The 12,868-nt window shown below is 47.3% G+C and overlaps 2 protein-coding genes across 2 annotated transcripts; one reads left to right on the top strand and one right to left on the bottom strand.

The window, feature by feature from the left end:
• Positions 1-3: 3 nt before the first annotated feature.
• On the top strand, positions 4-2,321 carry PLLP (plasmolipin). Its single transcript, XM_003209684.4, has 4 exons — positions 4-18; positions 831-1,004; positions 1,607-1,726; positions 1,801-2,321. The coding sequence occupies exons 1-4, from the start codon at positions 4-6 to the stop codon at positions 1,912-1,914; spliced, it is 423 nt and encodes a 140-aa protein (XP_003209732.1). The 3' UTR covers positions 1,915-2,321.
• Positions 2,322-2,975: 654 nt separating this feature from the next.
• Positions 2,976-10,382, bottom strand: ARL2BP (ADP ribosylation factor like GTPase 2 binding protein). Its single transcript, XM_003209685.4, has 6 exons — positions 10,144-10,382; positions 8,231-8,292; positions 7,440-7,546; positions 6,920-7,005; positions 5,951-6,047; positions 2,976-5,317 (listed from the first exon to the last, which is right to left on the bottom strand). Exons 1-6 carry the CDS (start codon positions 10,179-10,181, stop codon positions 5,237-5,239), a joined length of 471 nt encoding a protein of 156 aa, XP_003209733.1. The 5' UTR covers positions 10,182-10,382; the 3' UTR covers positions 2,976-5,236.
• Between the last annotated feature and the right edge of the window lie 2,486 nt (positions 10,383-12,868).

The raw sequence follows: 12,868 nt of genomic DNA on the forward strand, positions 1-12,868 counted from the left end.
CTGATGGGTGCCCAGGCTGTGAGTAGCGGGGTGAAGGGGAGCGAGACGCTTGTGGGGGGAACCGACGGGGCTGTGACTTCCTTGCAGCAGCACCTGTGTGGCTCTCTGCTCCAGATTTAGGCTCCTATGCAAGGCTGGGACACGGGGAGGGCAGTGGGAGGGGTGGCAGAGGGAAACGGATGGAGCTGATAGCAGGATTGCTCCCCAGTGCTCCTCTTCAGGGGCTCCTGCTCTAATTCCTCCTGCTGCCACAGCACAGCGGGGCTTTCCCTATCCCCATTTCTCCCAAACGAGGGTTAAAAATAGATGCAAAAGAAAAGATGGCATTGTCCGGACTGAAACAACAGCAGCTGAGCAGCAGGAGCATGTGTGCAGCAGGACAAAGGCCACTATGTCCCCTGCACGACAATGAGGAATGCAGACATCGCAGCTCCTCCACTCCTAGCTGAGCTCATGGGAGAGCCGTGGGTGCAGCCCCAGCGGTGCCGGGATGAGGATGGGGTGGTGAGACCTCCCCAGAGCACTGCGGCCAGCAGTGAGTCCTCAGTGAAGGAGAGACGTGGATCTGTTGGAGTACTTCCAGAGAAGGGGCACAAAAATGACCTGAGGGATGGAGATCCTACTCTATAAGGGCAGGCTGAGAGCTGGGGCTGTGCAGCATGGAGAGAAGGCTCTGGGGAGTCCTGAGCAGCCTTTCGGTATCTAAAAGAGTGGCCGTAAAAAAGAAGGGCACAGACTCTTTTAGCAGGGTCTGTTGCAATGGGAACAAGGGGAAGGGGTTTCAGGCTACAAGAGGGGAGATTTAGACCTCCCCCCTGCCCTTCCTGCAGGTGCTCGGCCTCCTGGTGTGGGCTCTCCTTGCTGACACCACCTACCACCTCCATGCAGCGTATGGCTGGGTGCTGTTTGTGTCCATCTTCCTCTGGGTAGCGACAGTCCTGCTCTTTGTGATGTACCTCCTGCAGCTCCCCATGAAGTTCTACATGGTCCCCTGGCCCCTCATGGTATGTACGCTGGGTTTGCTCCCAGGTAAGGGCTGGGCCCTTTTCCTGTGGTTCTCCTAGGAAAAGGGGAGGAATATGGTGTCAGTCCAGCTAGGTGACTGGAGAGCCAGAAGCCCATCTCCACCCCCATGCATCAGTAGCACCAGGTGGCACCATGCTGTGACACCAGGTGGGGAACCTCCATGTGGCCCAGCTATTGTACCAAAATGTGTTAGCATGTGCCCTTGGGGCTCCCTAGTAATAGAACCTTGAAAACGAGTACAACTGATGAGAAAAGAGCTCTCAGATCCCCCAGTCTGACCCCAAGCCACCCCCACTGTGCCCACTGACCATGTCCCTCAGTGCCACATCTCCACATTTCTTGAACACCTCCATAGATGGTGACTCCACCACTTCCCTGGTTTGTCAGCTTTCTGCTCATCCTTGTTTTTGCCTATGGTAGAGTGCACTCATACCTGGGGACAGCCTTGAGCGAACCTTTACACCAGGCTGGCACTCAAGTCTTTTGCTTTTAGAAGAGCCCTACACAACTGCCCCAAGAGGGGGGCTGCTGGGTACAAAGCACAGCCCAGATCTCCTCACCTCCTCTTTGCCCTCTTCAGCTGATGATCTTCAACGCAGTGGCAACCGTTCTGTACATCGCTGCCTTTGTCACATGCTCAGCAGCCGTGCGTCCCACCTCGTGGCGCCAGTGGGATTACAACAGGAGAGCTGCCGCCTCCGTAAGTACGGGCGTATGGGCCGTGGCTGAGCTTCTAGGACTGCGTGCTCACGCTCCACTCTGCTCCTCTTCCAGTTCTTCGCCGGCCTCGTGATGCTCACCTATGGGGCGAGCACCTTCTTCAGCTTCCGTGCCTGGAAAGGACTGGGCAGCAACGCAGCCACCAGCCAGGCGGCCAGCCATGCTTGAGGCCGCCATCGTTGCCGCTGTCCATGGTGCTGCAGTCCCATCCGTCAGCGCTCTGCTCTCGGGTGACTGCGAGATGCTGAGGGCTCACCGAGGTTGAAGCTCCTGGTGGTCCTCACACGGTGCACAGGAGCCAGCTGCTCACTGGAACACTTGTAGCGAGGAGGCTCACCACGTTGGGTGCACTCCAGTACTAACATTCACTAAACCAAGCCCGCGTGGCTGCCTGTGGTCGTGCACAGATGCGGTGTAAATAATTGCAATTAACTTCTGTCAGTGGGGTCAGAGCTGGAGGATGAAGTCTAAACTGTAGGGCTCATAAGAAGTCTAAACTGTTATCACACTGATCTTCAAAATAAAAAAGTCAAAGCACGGTTTTATGCTTGAAATAAATATCTTCCTAAATCCAACATTCATCCAACCGTTTGTTCCACCACCACTGCTGTCAACAAATTCAGCTTTTGTTCTCTGGGGATGTGGGTGGGCATTTGCCAGACTGAGGCCCAGCCACTCACCGCAACATTTTCCTTCACGTCCTTCTTGTACAAGCTAGTAAGTCTATTTCATCTGGTTTTTATCTATTTACACACAGTCAGCTACTCCGTAAGTTCACCACATATGCTGTTTGCATGGGTAAAGTTGTGTACAGCACAACTTGTATCCAGAGGTGGGCTCAGGAAATTTAAATATGTTAATGAAAGGTGTGAATTTAAAAAGGACTGCACAAACTGCACTGGAATCACAGACCTCTCAGGTCCCCAAGTCCAACCTCACCATGCCCACTGCCCACATCCCTCAGTGCCACATCCCCATGGCTCTGGGACACCTCCAGGGATCTCCCCCACCTCCCTGGACAGCTGTGCCACAGCATCACTGCTCTCAGGGAGAAGAATCAGCCCCTGACAGATCTACTTGCACGTGCTGTGGAAGGAAAGCAGGCACAGTGAAGCATCAAGTCTCAACAAATACATACAAAAACCAAAATCCATAGGAAAATTGGCCTCTTCATTCATTTTGGTGGCAGTGTTAGAACTCTTAAGAAATGAAGTCAGACTTGCACACAGTCCAGCGCATATAGAAATTTAATCTTTTAAAAAGACCTTTGCCTGGTGGAATTGGAGCCCAGTCCCAGCGTGTCACAGAGAAACAAATTATCCCAGGAACATCAAACCACAGAAAACAGTCAGGACGAAGTGAGCAGGGTTTGATCCGGGCAGCTCCACTCAAACCAGGGGAGCTTTGGTGCAAATTTTCACAGTCTAAAATTGAAATGAAAAAGGAGCAACAACAAAACTTCACTGTGAGTTGGTATCAGCACACCCAAGTGCTTACAAAGAGCATGAATGCTCACGTGGATGTTGTTCATAGCCAAATAACACAGAGGTCAACCACATCCCCACCTCACAGCCAAACTAATACATCTAGTCAACACACTGCTTGAATTATTTTACAAAATAAATTCAGCTGAAAACGCTCAACAGAGAATTTGTGAGTTAAGCAAGCAAAACAGCACAGACCTATCAACAGCAAGAAGTGAGGAACCATGCCTCTGTGAAACGGTGACTTTGGTATACAGGAAAGTGAGATATAAGCCCCATCCAAATATGAATTCACTCAACACTGTGTGCCCCATCTGGGCTCTGAAATTACAGTCGGCTGTGCTTAAAACACAACCACCTCTATCTGGGAAGTAACTGTCTGGGTATCCACTCACACTGCTGTTACTTCACATAATTATCCAGAGCAATTGCAACAGGAGAGTAAGGATTTTGTTCCACTTAAAATTAAAAAGGGAAATTTTGGTTTTAGTGAAGAATTAACTTAGCTCAACAATACACAATTAAAACATTTCAATAGGGTTTCTTTTAAAATACGATAAAACCTTAAAAAGTCAGAGGGAAGGAGTTAACCAAAGAGCTCCTGTCCATGTACGAATGGCAACCCGAGGTCTTCCATACCTCCAATTTTAACCTCAGGATTCAAAAGGGAACGTAGCTGCATCTTGTTTGGATTAGAGCTACTACCCAGGATCCTCATTTTTTCCTCTGGTAACAGCCACTCCAGAGCACTGCCCCGCTTGCTTCCCAGCCCTGCATGCTGACCATGCTTGAGGGAGAAGCCTGCAAGGGCCAGACTCCTCACTGCTGCTCAAATAAACTACTTCTCTTCAGCAACCAAACCCTAGCACTGCTGAGATGACCGGCAGAAGCCAACGGCAGCAGGATTTCATCTTTGTCTTGGTAGGAGGCTTTCTCCCTGCAAAGCAGGCTGTACCTCTGCTCTGCCCAGGTCCTCACTGGGTGACAGCTACTGGCTGCACTGGCAGGGAACATTCAGTGCTCTGCATCATCAGCAGCCTGCTTCTGTCTGCTCTCATGCTTTTAGACGTGCATTGCCTGAATGTGCCATGAAGCAGGAGATTAACACGTCTGACAGCATAAGAGCAGAGGGTCTCTATGGCTCCAAATACATTTTAATTCCAACTGTCAAGACAGAAGCAGCTGGGGTTTGGTGGCAGGCTTATGGCTACGGCCCCACTGCAAGCACTTGTGCTGCTTCACTAACAGCTAAAAAGCCAACACACATTTTAAACAGCATGCTATTTAGAGCAGCCAATGACACGATGGTGAACAGGTCTGTGCCCAATGTACCCTCGAGTTTACAGCTGTGCCACTGCCAAACAGAAAGAAACTGCATATATAGGCCAGCTTTGGATTTTTCACAGTTATTTTCTCAGTGTAAAACAGCTGGGGCCTGAACAAAGAACTCTGCACCTTAAGGATGAGGCTTACTTAAGCCAATGAGCAGACAGATTTGCACGCTAACACATCAATCCTCACTGAGCAGACAGGCAGCCTGGGGCTAAAACATCACATATGGAAACATACACTTCTGTAACAAAGCTGTAATATCAGATTAAAGATTAAAAAAGGCATGTATGTATTCACACCTGCCCAAGAGCTGGACAGACACTTTCTTTTTGCATTGCCTTCTTGATTTTTTCAAGTGGTGCCTCCTGGGATGATGGCTGAGATGCCAACCCCCCAAAAAACACAGAGCTCTATTTATTGTCCTCTCAGCAGGCTGAGTTTCTCTGTAACAGTTAGAGTGGTGTGCAAATACTGTGTATTTAAAATACAATTACTCCGGGAGGACTAAAGTTTTCTTCTTCTGTGGCCACTGAATACCAGCAAGTTTCAGGCATCTGAAGGCACAGTCTGAGAGAGAGTTTTCATCACATAAAAGCACCTTGATTCTTGTGACCTTTTGTGTTTTAATGTCCGAATGAAAGCTCTAGCAGAAGGAAAGCAGTGCACCAACTGTTCTAGGAGGAGGAGATCGATGATTTGTTTAGTGATGTCACCACTAATCCACCACTTAAATCCAGACTTCGACCTTCTTTTTCCTAGAAACATCAAAAAACAATAAATCCTTAACTCAATGCTGCTTTGAAATACACAAGCTTTTGAGTTCAAAAGATGAAACGTGCAATTCATTTTCTGTTTGTCAAACCAATATACAACTACACATTACCTGAGCATCTAAGCACACAGCTTGCTGTGAGACTTGAAAAAGCCTTAGCAGAGCATTTATTCTCTTTTTTCAATCTGTTTTCTCCTCTCCACAACCAAACCTCAGCAAGAGGTTGTGCAGAAGCTGGATTTAGTACCTGTGTGTTGCTGCCAGCTGCACACCCAGCTCACAGCAGCATCCTGCTTACCTCTGGTTGAGAACACCCAGAACTGGTGATATATGGCTCCTGTGGGTTCACCTTTTGTCTCCCAAGTGGAACCCCCAGCTGAAACTATTCCTGCTGCTGAGACACACACTGCCTCCTCAACCTGTCCCCAGGAAGTTGCAGGGGTGCAGTTTGAGTTTAAAGAGCCTCTCAATTAAGTTCTTTTCCTTTTGGACCTCTATAACCTGTGGATGAATGCTGTTACCCGCTGCAGTGACACTGCCTTTGGTGCTCTCAGGCAGAGCGATGCAGAAATGACAGCCATCATGCCAATGAAAATAAACAAAGTGACATACTTACAGCTCTGTAATCCAAGAACATTTCCTTGAAAGCCAGGAAGTCAGTAAATGTGAGGAGCATATCAAATATATCACCTGCCATTTCATCTTTGTGCTGCCTGAAGAGAGAAGTTGAGGAATGAGAAAAGCATGTGTTCAATTCTTATTTTAAAATATGAAGTCAAAAAATGGTACCAGGACACAACAGAACTACAACAAGGATATTACAGGCCTCTCATAAAGCACAATTTTAGACAAATATTACCTTGCATTGTTTCCAATCGTTATAATATATACATTAAAATATTACCATTTATCTAAACACAAGCTTTAAGAGTATCAGTTTCTTTGTCTGATTTCCAAAGACTGATGTGTAAGTCAAAAGAATTCATACCCAACCAGCATTTGTTCCAGTTAAAGTAGAGAAATACTACAATTTGTCCTTTCCAGAGCTATTAATGGAGCTATTCACTTTAATTAGCCTTCACCAGATGGCACATACCTGCACAGGTAACACAAAACCCTTATTGCTGTTAGTCTGGGAGATGCTACTGAGTGGGAATTCAAAGCTTTCTGGACCCAAACCTCTAGAGCTCAGTTTAAATCCTAGAGCAGCCCTGCTAAGATTAAAGGGTGCAGCCCCCACAGTCACCAAGCATAACAAAAACACATCAGGAAGGTGGAGAATGTGAAAGTCTGCTTTTAAACAGGTTCAAAGCAAAAGAAACTTGGAGTAGGAGTGGCTGTGGGTTTGCTTGTTTTGTTTGTGTTCACCAGCAATCTATGCAGCAAATGATTTTATAACATATTTCAGCATAATATTGCAGGAATTGAGAGTAGCAGAGCACTACTACTATTATTGTTATTACCATTAAGGAGGAACTTCTTTCTCAAGGGAGAGCTATGAACACCTAAATTCAAATCTAGATAGAAAGACTGAGACACACACAACCCTCCTCCCACCCCCCCAACAAAAGCAAAGCAGACTTACTGCAAAGACATTGTGAAAGCAGTCATATTAAAACCAGGAATCCGATCGAGCAATTTTTCTTCAATGTATTTCTCTATTAAAGAGATCTTAAAAGAAAACAAACAAAGGCCAATCAATCAAAACCAACAAAAGAAAATGCAATCAGGAATCCTCTCCAACCCACAGCATCTTAATGATCTTCACATGCAAATTTGAAAACAATCTTCCCCACTGTGCCATGCACACATTACACATTATTTACCAAAGCCACAGGCTAGATTTCTGTAGAGAAGTTAAACAGATGAACACTGCGTAAGCTTTCAGGAGAAACAAACAGAAAGGAACCTGTGGCTCCAGATAATCCCCCTCTTGCTCACAGACCACAGCTGTGCTCCACAAAGAGTCAGCAGGCATTACACTGCCTTTGCTCTACGTGAACCCAGCATGCTACAAAAAGGGGAATGCAAGACCTGACGTTGGCCTTAGGAAAATAAAAAAAAAAAAAAGCAATCCATGTGAGGAATAAGAAAAAGTATCTTACATATTCATTAAAAATAGAAGTGTAGATGAGCTTGTTTTCTTCTGAGTCATCGAACTCCTGGTAGTGCTTCTCCATAAAAGTCCTCTGTATGGACTGGAAGTCATCATCTGGACCACAACAAAAACGCATCATCTAGTTGGGAGTTGAGTCACTCTTTTCACAACAGAAACCCCACTGTCACCAGTCCTCTGCTTTCCTGTGGCAGCCACCAGCCTGGCACACGTGCAGGCAGTCACACCAGGAGCACAGCTGCTGCTGGGCCAGATCCTGGCCCATCTGTGAGAGTACAGAGGGAGCAGCTCCAGCTGAGGGAGCCCATCACCCCTGGCAGCAGCACATGGCTGCGTTTTGGCAGCAGCTCTGCCCTCAGAATGGAATTTAAAGTCAATTGTCTTCCTACAGTTTCTCAAATTCAAAAGTACCAACAAGACTGTCAGACTGCCAGCTACTGAAGGCTTTTTTTCCAGTTGTGGAAATGAATAAGGCAAATTACCACCAACTCAACACAACAGGCATGCTGCACACCTCCTGGTTAAGCTGAGAGCTGATGATTGCTTCTGCTCACATAGTACAAGATTGGCTTCACTGAACATTCTTACCACCAACAGGTTCTGCCACGTTGCAGGCTGCTGTTGTACAAACAGCACACAAAATACTTCCCTGTACATTTTTTTGCTGCAGTGATGATGAGAAGAAAAGAAAGAGAGCTTCCATGAGCAGGCAGAGGGTAGACTGGCTGTGTGTGTGCAGCATTTTTAGCACCCATCTTGTTGTCTGCTTGCTGAGCTTACCCATGATGATATCCTCCAGGTACCCAACGATGGCATCAAACTCTGCATCAGATGGGGAGGAGCTGAAAGCAGAAAAGGTGGTATAAATGGTGGCATAAATACACATTGCAACTACGGGAAAAATAAACTTTGGAATTAAGAAATGTAAAGGAAAGGCCAAGTGCAGGGAAAGCCCAGGAAAGTGAAGCAAACACAATTTCCTAGTGCTAACCTAGGAAATACTCCACGAGACTGACAATGAGACTGCTGTGTGGGATGTTCATTTGGCATCTGTAATGCTTTCCTAATTAAAGAGTTGTTTTACTGGCAATACTGTTACATAATTCCAGTCCAGATACAAAAAGAATGAGAAGAGTACAACCATAACACCAAATTAAGTATTTTCCATGCCATAAATCCAGGCTTCTACCACATTTATTTCCTGCATAACTCAACGTGGTGACCGCAGAACTTCAGATGCTGTTTTGCAGTACTTGGTTTTCTTAAACTCAATAAATGCATGCATTATTTCACTGAAGAAACTTAAATGCTTTTTCTTATGCATGCTACACACAAAGGGCAGAGCCTCATAAGCAATAAGCAGATGTTAAGCATCATTATCAATCCAGAGAAGGAACTTTTGGCAGCAACATTTCAGGACTCTGCTAATTTTATTGTTCTTGTTCAAACACATCAGTTAGGAGCAGAGCAGAGCTCTCCTTCAGACTGTGCTGCTCTCAGACAGCAGTCCACCAGAATTAAACCAAGAGCAGTTGAACAGTTTGGCCATAGGGCTCATCCTGACCAGAAATAACGTAAAGATATTTGAATAAAGAATGCATCTGACCACCGGGCCATGTTCCAGCAACATCTGTGTTGTGTTAAAGCTTAGAAGATGAGGTACAGGATGCCCAGCAGAGTGGAAAGCACGGATTTCCACCAGAGGGCACAGCTCAGCCAGAAGAGGAGCTCACACCGGGCAGCAGCAGCTCCGCGTTCCTCCACGCCTTTCTGACTTCAAGCAACAGAGCTTCTCATTTTGCATTTCTATGCAAGACGACCTCGCTATGGATAATTTACTTTTCTTTTTTCTCTCTCCCAGTGAACACCACCACCATTTTTAGAGGCTTTTCCAGCTTACGTTTCATAGTTTATTCCATTAATTTAAGCCAGTTTCAGCTTGTGAAGCACACCACCCGACTGTAGCTGTTCCAAACCAGCACCGATTGTGTTTCTCTCTACACCACACCTCTACCTGCACATCTCAGCAAACACACGCTCGCAAACCCCATGGTTTAAGCACACCAAGGCCAGCACAACCTGTGCTGCTGTAGCAGCCCAAGGCCTGTGTGTCCTTGAGGCGTGACAAACAAACGATGGAGTGAGAGAGGCACAGCCACACATCCCCTTCGGCCACAAGCTTCAGGTGAAGAGCATGGCAGGAAGTATAAGGTGAGCCTTAACACCACCCGTGTAAAATTCGGTTAGGTCATAGAAACACAGAAGGGTTGGGCTGGGAAGGACCTTACAACAGCCCATCCAGCCCCAAGCCCTGCTGTCAGCAGGCACATCTCTTATGGATCAGGCTGCCCAGGGCTCCACGCAGCCCGGCCCTGAGCACCTCCAGTGGGGCACCCACGGCTCGCAGGGGCTCAGTGCCCTCACAGTGACGAGCCTCTAAACCCGCACTCTTTTAGTTCAAAGCCATTCCCCCTCACGCTGCCACTGCAGGGCTGCCGGGCTCCGCACGGAGTTCGGACTTCATCTCAACTCTGAACGGATGCTCCTCCCTCCCAGGGCTCTGCGCCGCTGTGTGCCCTCGTCCTCCCAAAGGGCAGCACGGCATACATTCGCTCTCGTCTTAAATTCCTACTAAGATACGTTAAGCAGGAAATAGCTGCCGTCGGACCCGACGCAGAACGCGGCACACTTACACGGCCACACCGAAGTTCTCCTCCTCGGAGCTCTCCATCCCTCCTGCACAGCGTGCCGTGCCGCAGCTAGCTGCGCTCTTCCTTCTCGTGGGACAAAGCACTGACGAACCACACACGGTGAGGCGCTAACAAAAAAGTAATTAAGCCAGACGGACGGCAGGCGCCAACCGACGCGCGCACAGCGCCCCGCTCCCCCCAGGGCCCCGCACGCCGTCTCCCCCCGGCCCGGCCGTTACCTGGGAAACGCTTCCTTCCGGTCTGGCTGCAGCCAATCGCAGAGCGGAAGCGGCTACAGAAGTCCCGCCCACACACCGGGAAGAGCCAATGGCAGAAGGCGCGTGCCGCCATGGCAGGCCGGGATGGGATCTCGTCCTCCATAAGCTTCCCCTGACAGCTCTGAGGCCATCAGCCCACGTCCCAACACAAGCAGAAGCACAACAGGACGGCAAACACTCTTCAAGACGTTTTATTTTCAAACAGACCGACTGTGCCACGCTCCATTTCTCCCCTTCTTGAGTTTCCCACCCCTCAGAGCCCCACAGCGAGCACCCGCTCCACACAGCCACCCCATGGCAGAGGGCAGCAGAATGCCAGCCCCCATCCACAGCCTTTCCTTGCGGGAAATGAGTAGGACAGCCCTCTGCAACACAGCTCCTTCGGGTGCTGCTGGCTCTCTCTGCCCAGCAAAGCGCTCTAAAGCATTCGGGTCTCCTTGTGAAGCAGCATGCAGGCATCCAGACCCACGTCCACAAAGGCACCTGGGTTATTTGGACCCCTATGTTCCAATTAGACTCCTCTGTGGGCCTGGGCCTCGGAGCCCATCTCATACAGCGCTTGGTACTGACCAGGATTCCCAGGCACTTGGGAAGTTTCACCTCGGTTAATCCTGGCCAGGGAACCCAAAGCCTAGAGCTGACGGCATCCATTAAGGCAGAGTTCGAAGTGGTTCTGTCCCACTTCTTCCTCTACAGCACGCTTCGTATCTTTGTGCCTATTGTTGCATTTGGAAGCATTTGGAATTTCATCTCTAAAGCAGAACGGCAAAGTGGAAAACACCTGAACTTTGCAAAGTAGAGTCCGTGAGGAAATGAAGCGCCCCAGGCACCCGTTTGCCATCCTGACCTTCATCAAAACAAACAGTTGGAAGAGAATTCACATTTCAGCAAGACGACCAGCCCTCGCTCCACTCCTGATTCAGTCTGTATTTGGAAAAAAGCTCAACAAAATGATGCACAGAACTTTCCTAGGGAACACTTTTTACGTGAGGCTCAGAGAGACTTCTCTCCCCCCTGCTCCTGTGGATTAAATTCAGCACCCTTGAGTTAGGGAAGGCAGAATGTGAGAGGAACTGCTAGACAGCCTGATTCTGGGACCCGTATGCAGTGCTATCAGCTCCTAGGTCAGTAGGAAGCAGAAGTACTCAGCATGAGGAATACATCTCAGCTTTCCTAACAAAGATGGTAAAAGATTTTGAGAATAAAATACCTCACAGCTTGAGAATTCACTACAACAGCCTCCACTACTGAATCGCTGCCAAGAAGTGGGATGGTTATGGTGCAAGTCACGTATGAATTAGTAGAGTTCTACTATATATCCCAATAATTTAAAAAAGCAACCTGTACAAGTCTTGGAAGAGAGAGTTACACAGCCTCGGTGCAAAATAAGCTCAACTCCACTGACTTTTGTGCTACTTCACCAACTGAACCCTGATTCCTTGTAGAAACCTAACTAAGTGGTCAAAAGCTGCTGCTGAAACACATCCTCAACATACAAATGTCACAAATGTGTAACTCAAGTGGAGCAGACATTTCCCCCCATAAGATCCCTACCAAAAATACAAAGTGTGGCCCCAAACCTGCTCAGAGCAGGACTGATACATGACAAGCAAGGTGCATTTTTAAAGAGTTACAGAATAAGACTGAACTTGTTATCCAAATAACATTTCCCCTCCCCCCTTCAAATACACTGGCCCAGAATTCTTCTCTACGCTTTTAAGTTAGCTCAATATTTTCCAAAGTGAACATAAGCTTCAAAAACAATACTAATTAAAAAAAGATGTTTGTAGATACCTTAAAAAATACCCAGAATATCAAATTAATTCCAGTCCAGCATTATAATTAGTTAAGAATACCTCCCGAAAATTATATCCTCACAAAAAAATGTGGATATTGAAGTTAAAAGCATCAGAAACATTATGTACTTGAAAATACCACCGATCTTTGAGTAGTTAAAAACAAATCAGAATTTTCTTTGGAATCACCGAGTTATTAAAATGTGAATTTCTCTACAGTCTCCACACTGTCCTTTCAAATCAGTCTGTGTACAGATCAAGTCTTGGAGCAGTTTAACATCCACTGTTGGAAGATATAGTCTCTGACCAGCAGGAGGCTACATTGAACAAGAAACATTGGCATTCTTTTTAGTACTGACTTCTGCCCAAAACAGAGACTTTGGAGCACGAGACAGAACGGCCCTGCTTTAGGAGATATTTCTTTTCTGAAATGCATTGTATGTGTACTTCCAGTGCAAATTTTTTCAGCACTTGCGACAGGCGAGAAGGAAAAGGGGAGGAAGAGAGACGCCCTCCTATGCTCTTGCTTGGAGGAACCAATAGCCATAACACACCAAACTACCAGCTTTCCTTACTGTTGAAACCAGTTCCCACTGCTGGCAACCTGAAATAGCTTATTAAAGATCGATTTTTTTTTTTTCTTTTTTTCTTTTT

This window comes from Meleagris gallopavo, chromosome 13, assembly GCF_000146605.3.
Source record: "Meleagris gallopavo isolate NT-WF06-2002-E0010 breed Aviagen turkey brand Nicholas breeding stock chromosome 13, Turkey_5.1, whole genome shotgun sequence".
NCBI classification, from domain to species: Eukaryota; Metazoa; Chordata; class Aves; order Galliformes; family Phasianidae; genus Meleagris; species Meleagris gallopavo.

Excerpts from the sequence above, each read along its gene's own strand:
- ARL2BP (XM_003209685.4), bottom strand. The coding sequence starts at position 10,181 with ATGGAGAGCTCCGAGGAGGAGAACTTCGGTGTGGCCGT. Across the intron at positions 7,547-8,230 it reads CCTGGAGGATATCATCATGG|ATGATGACTTCCAGTCCATA; the intron begins GTAAGCTCAGCA and ends GTTGTGGTCCAG. Across the intron at positions 6,048-6,919 it reads GCTTTCACAATGTCTTTGCA|GCAGCACAAAGATGAAATGG; the intron begins GTAAGTCTGCTT and ends TTCTCTCTTCAG.
- PLLP (XM_003209684.4), top strand. Across the intron at positions 1,005-1,606 it reads TGGTCCCCTGGCCCCTCATG|CTGATGATCTTCAACGCAGT; the intron begins GTATGTACGCTG and ends TGCCCTCTTCAG. Across the intron at positions 1,727-1,800 it reads ACAGGAGAGCTGCCGCCTCC|TTCTTCGCCGGCCTCGTGAT; the intron begins GTAAGTACGGGC and ends CTCCTCTTCCAG.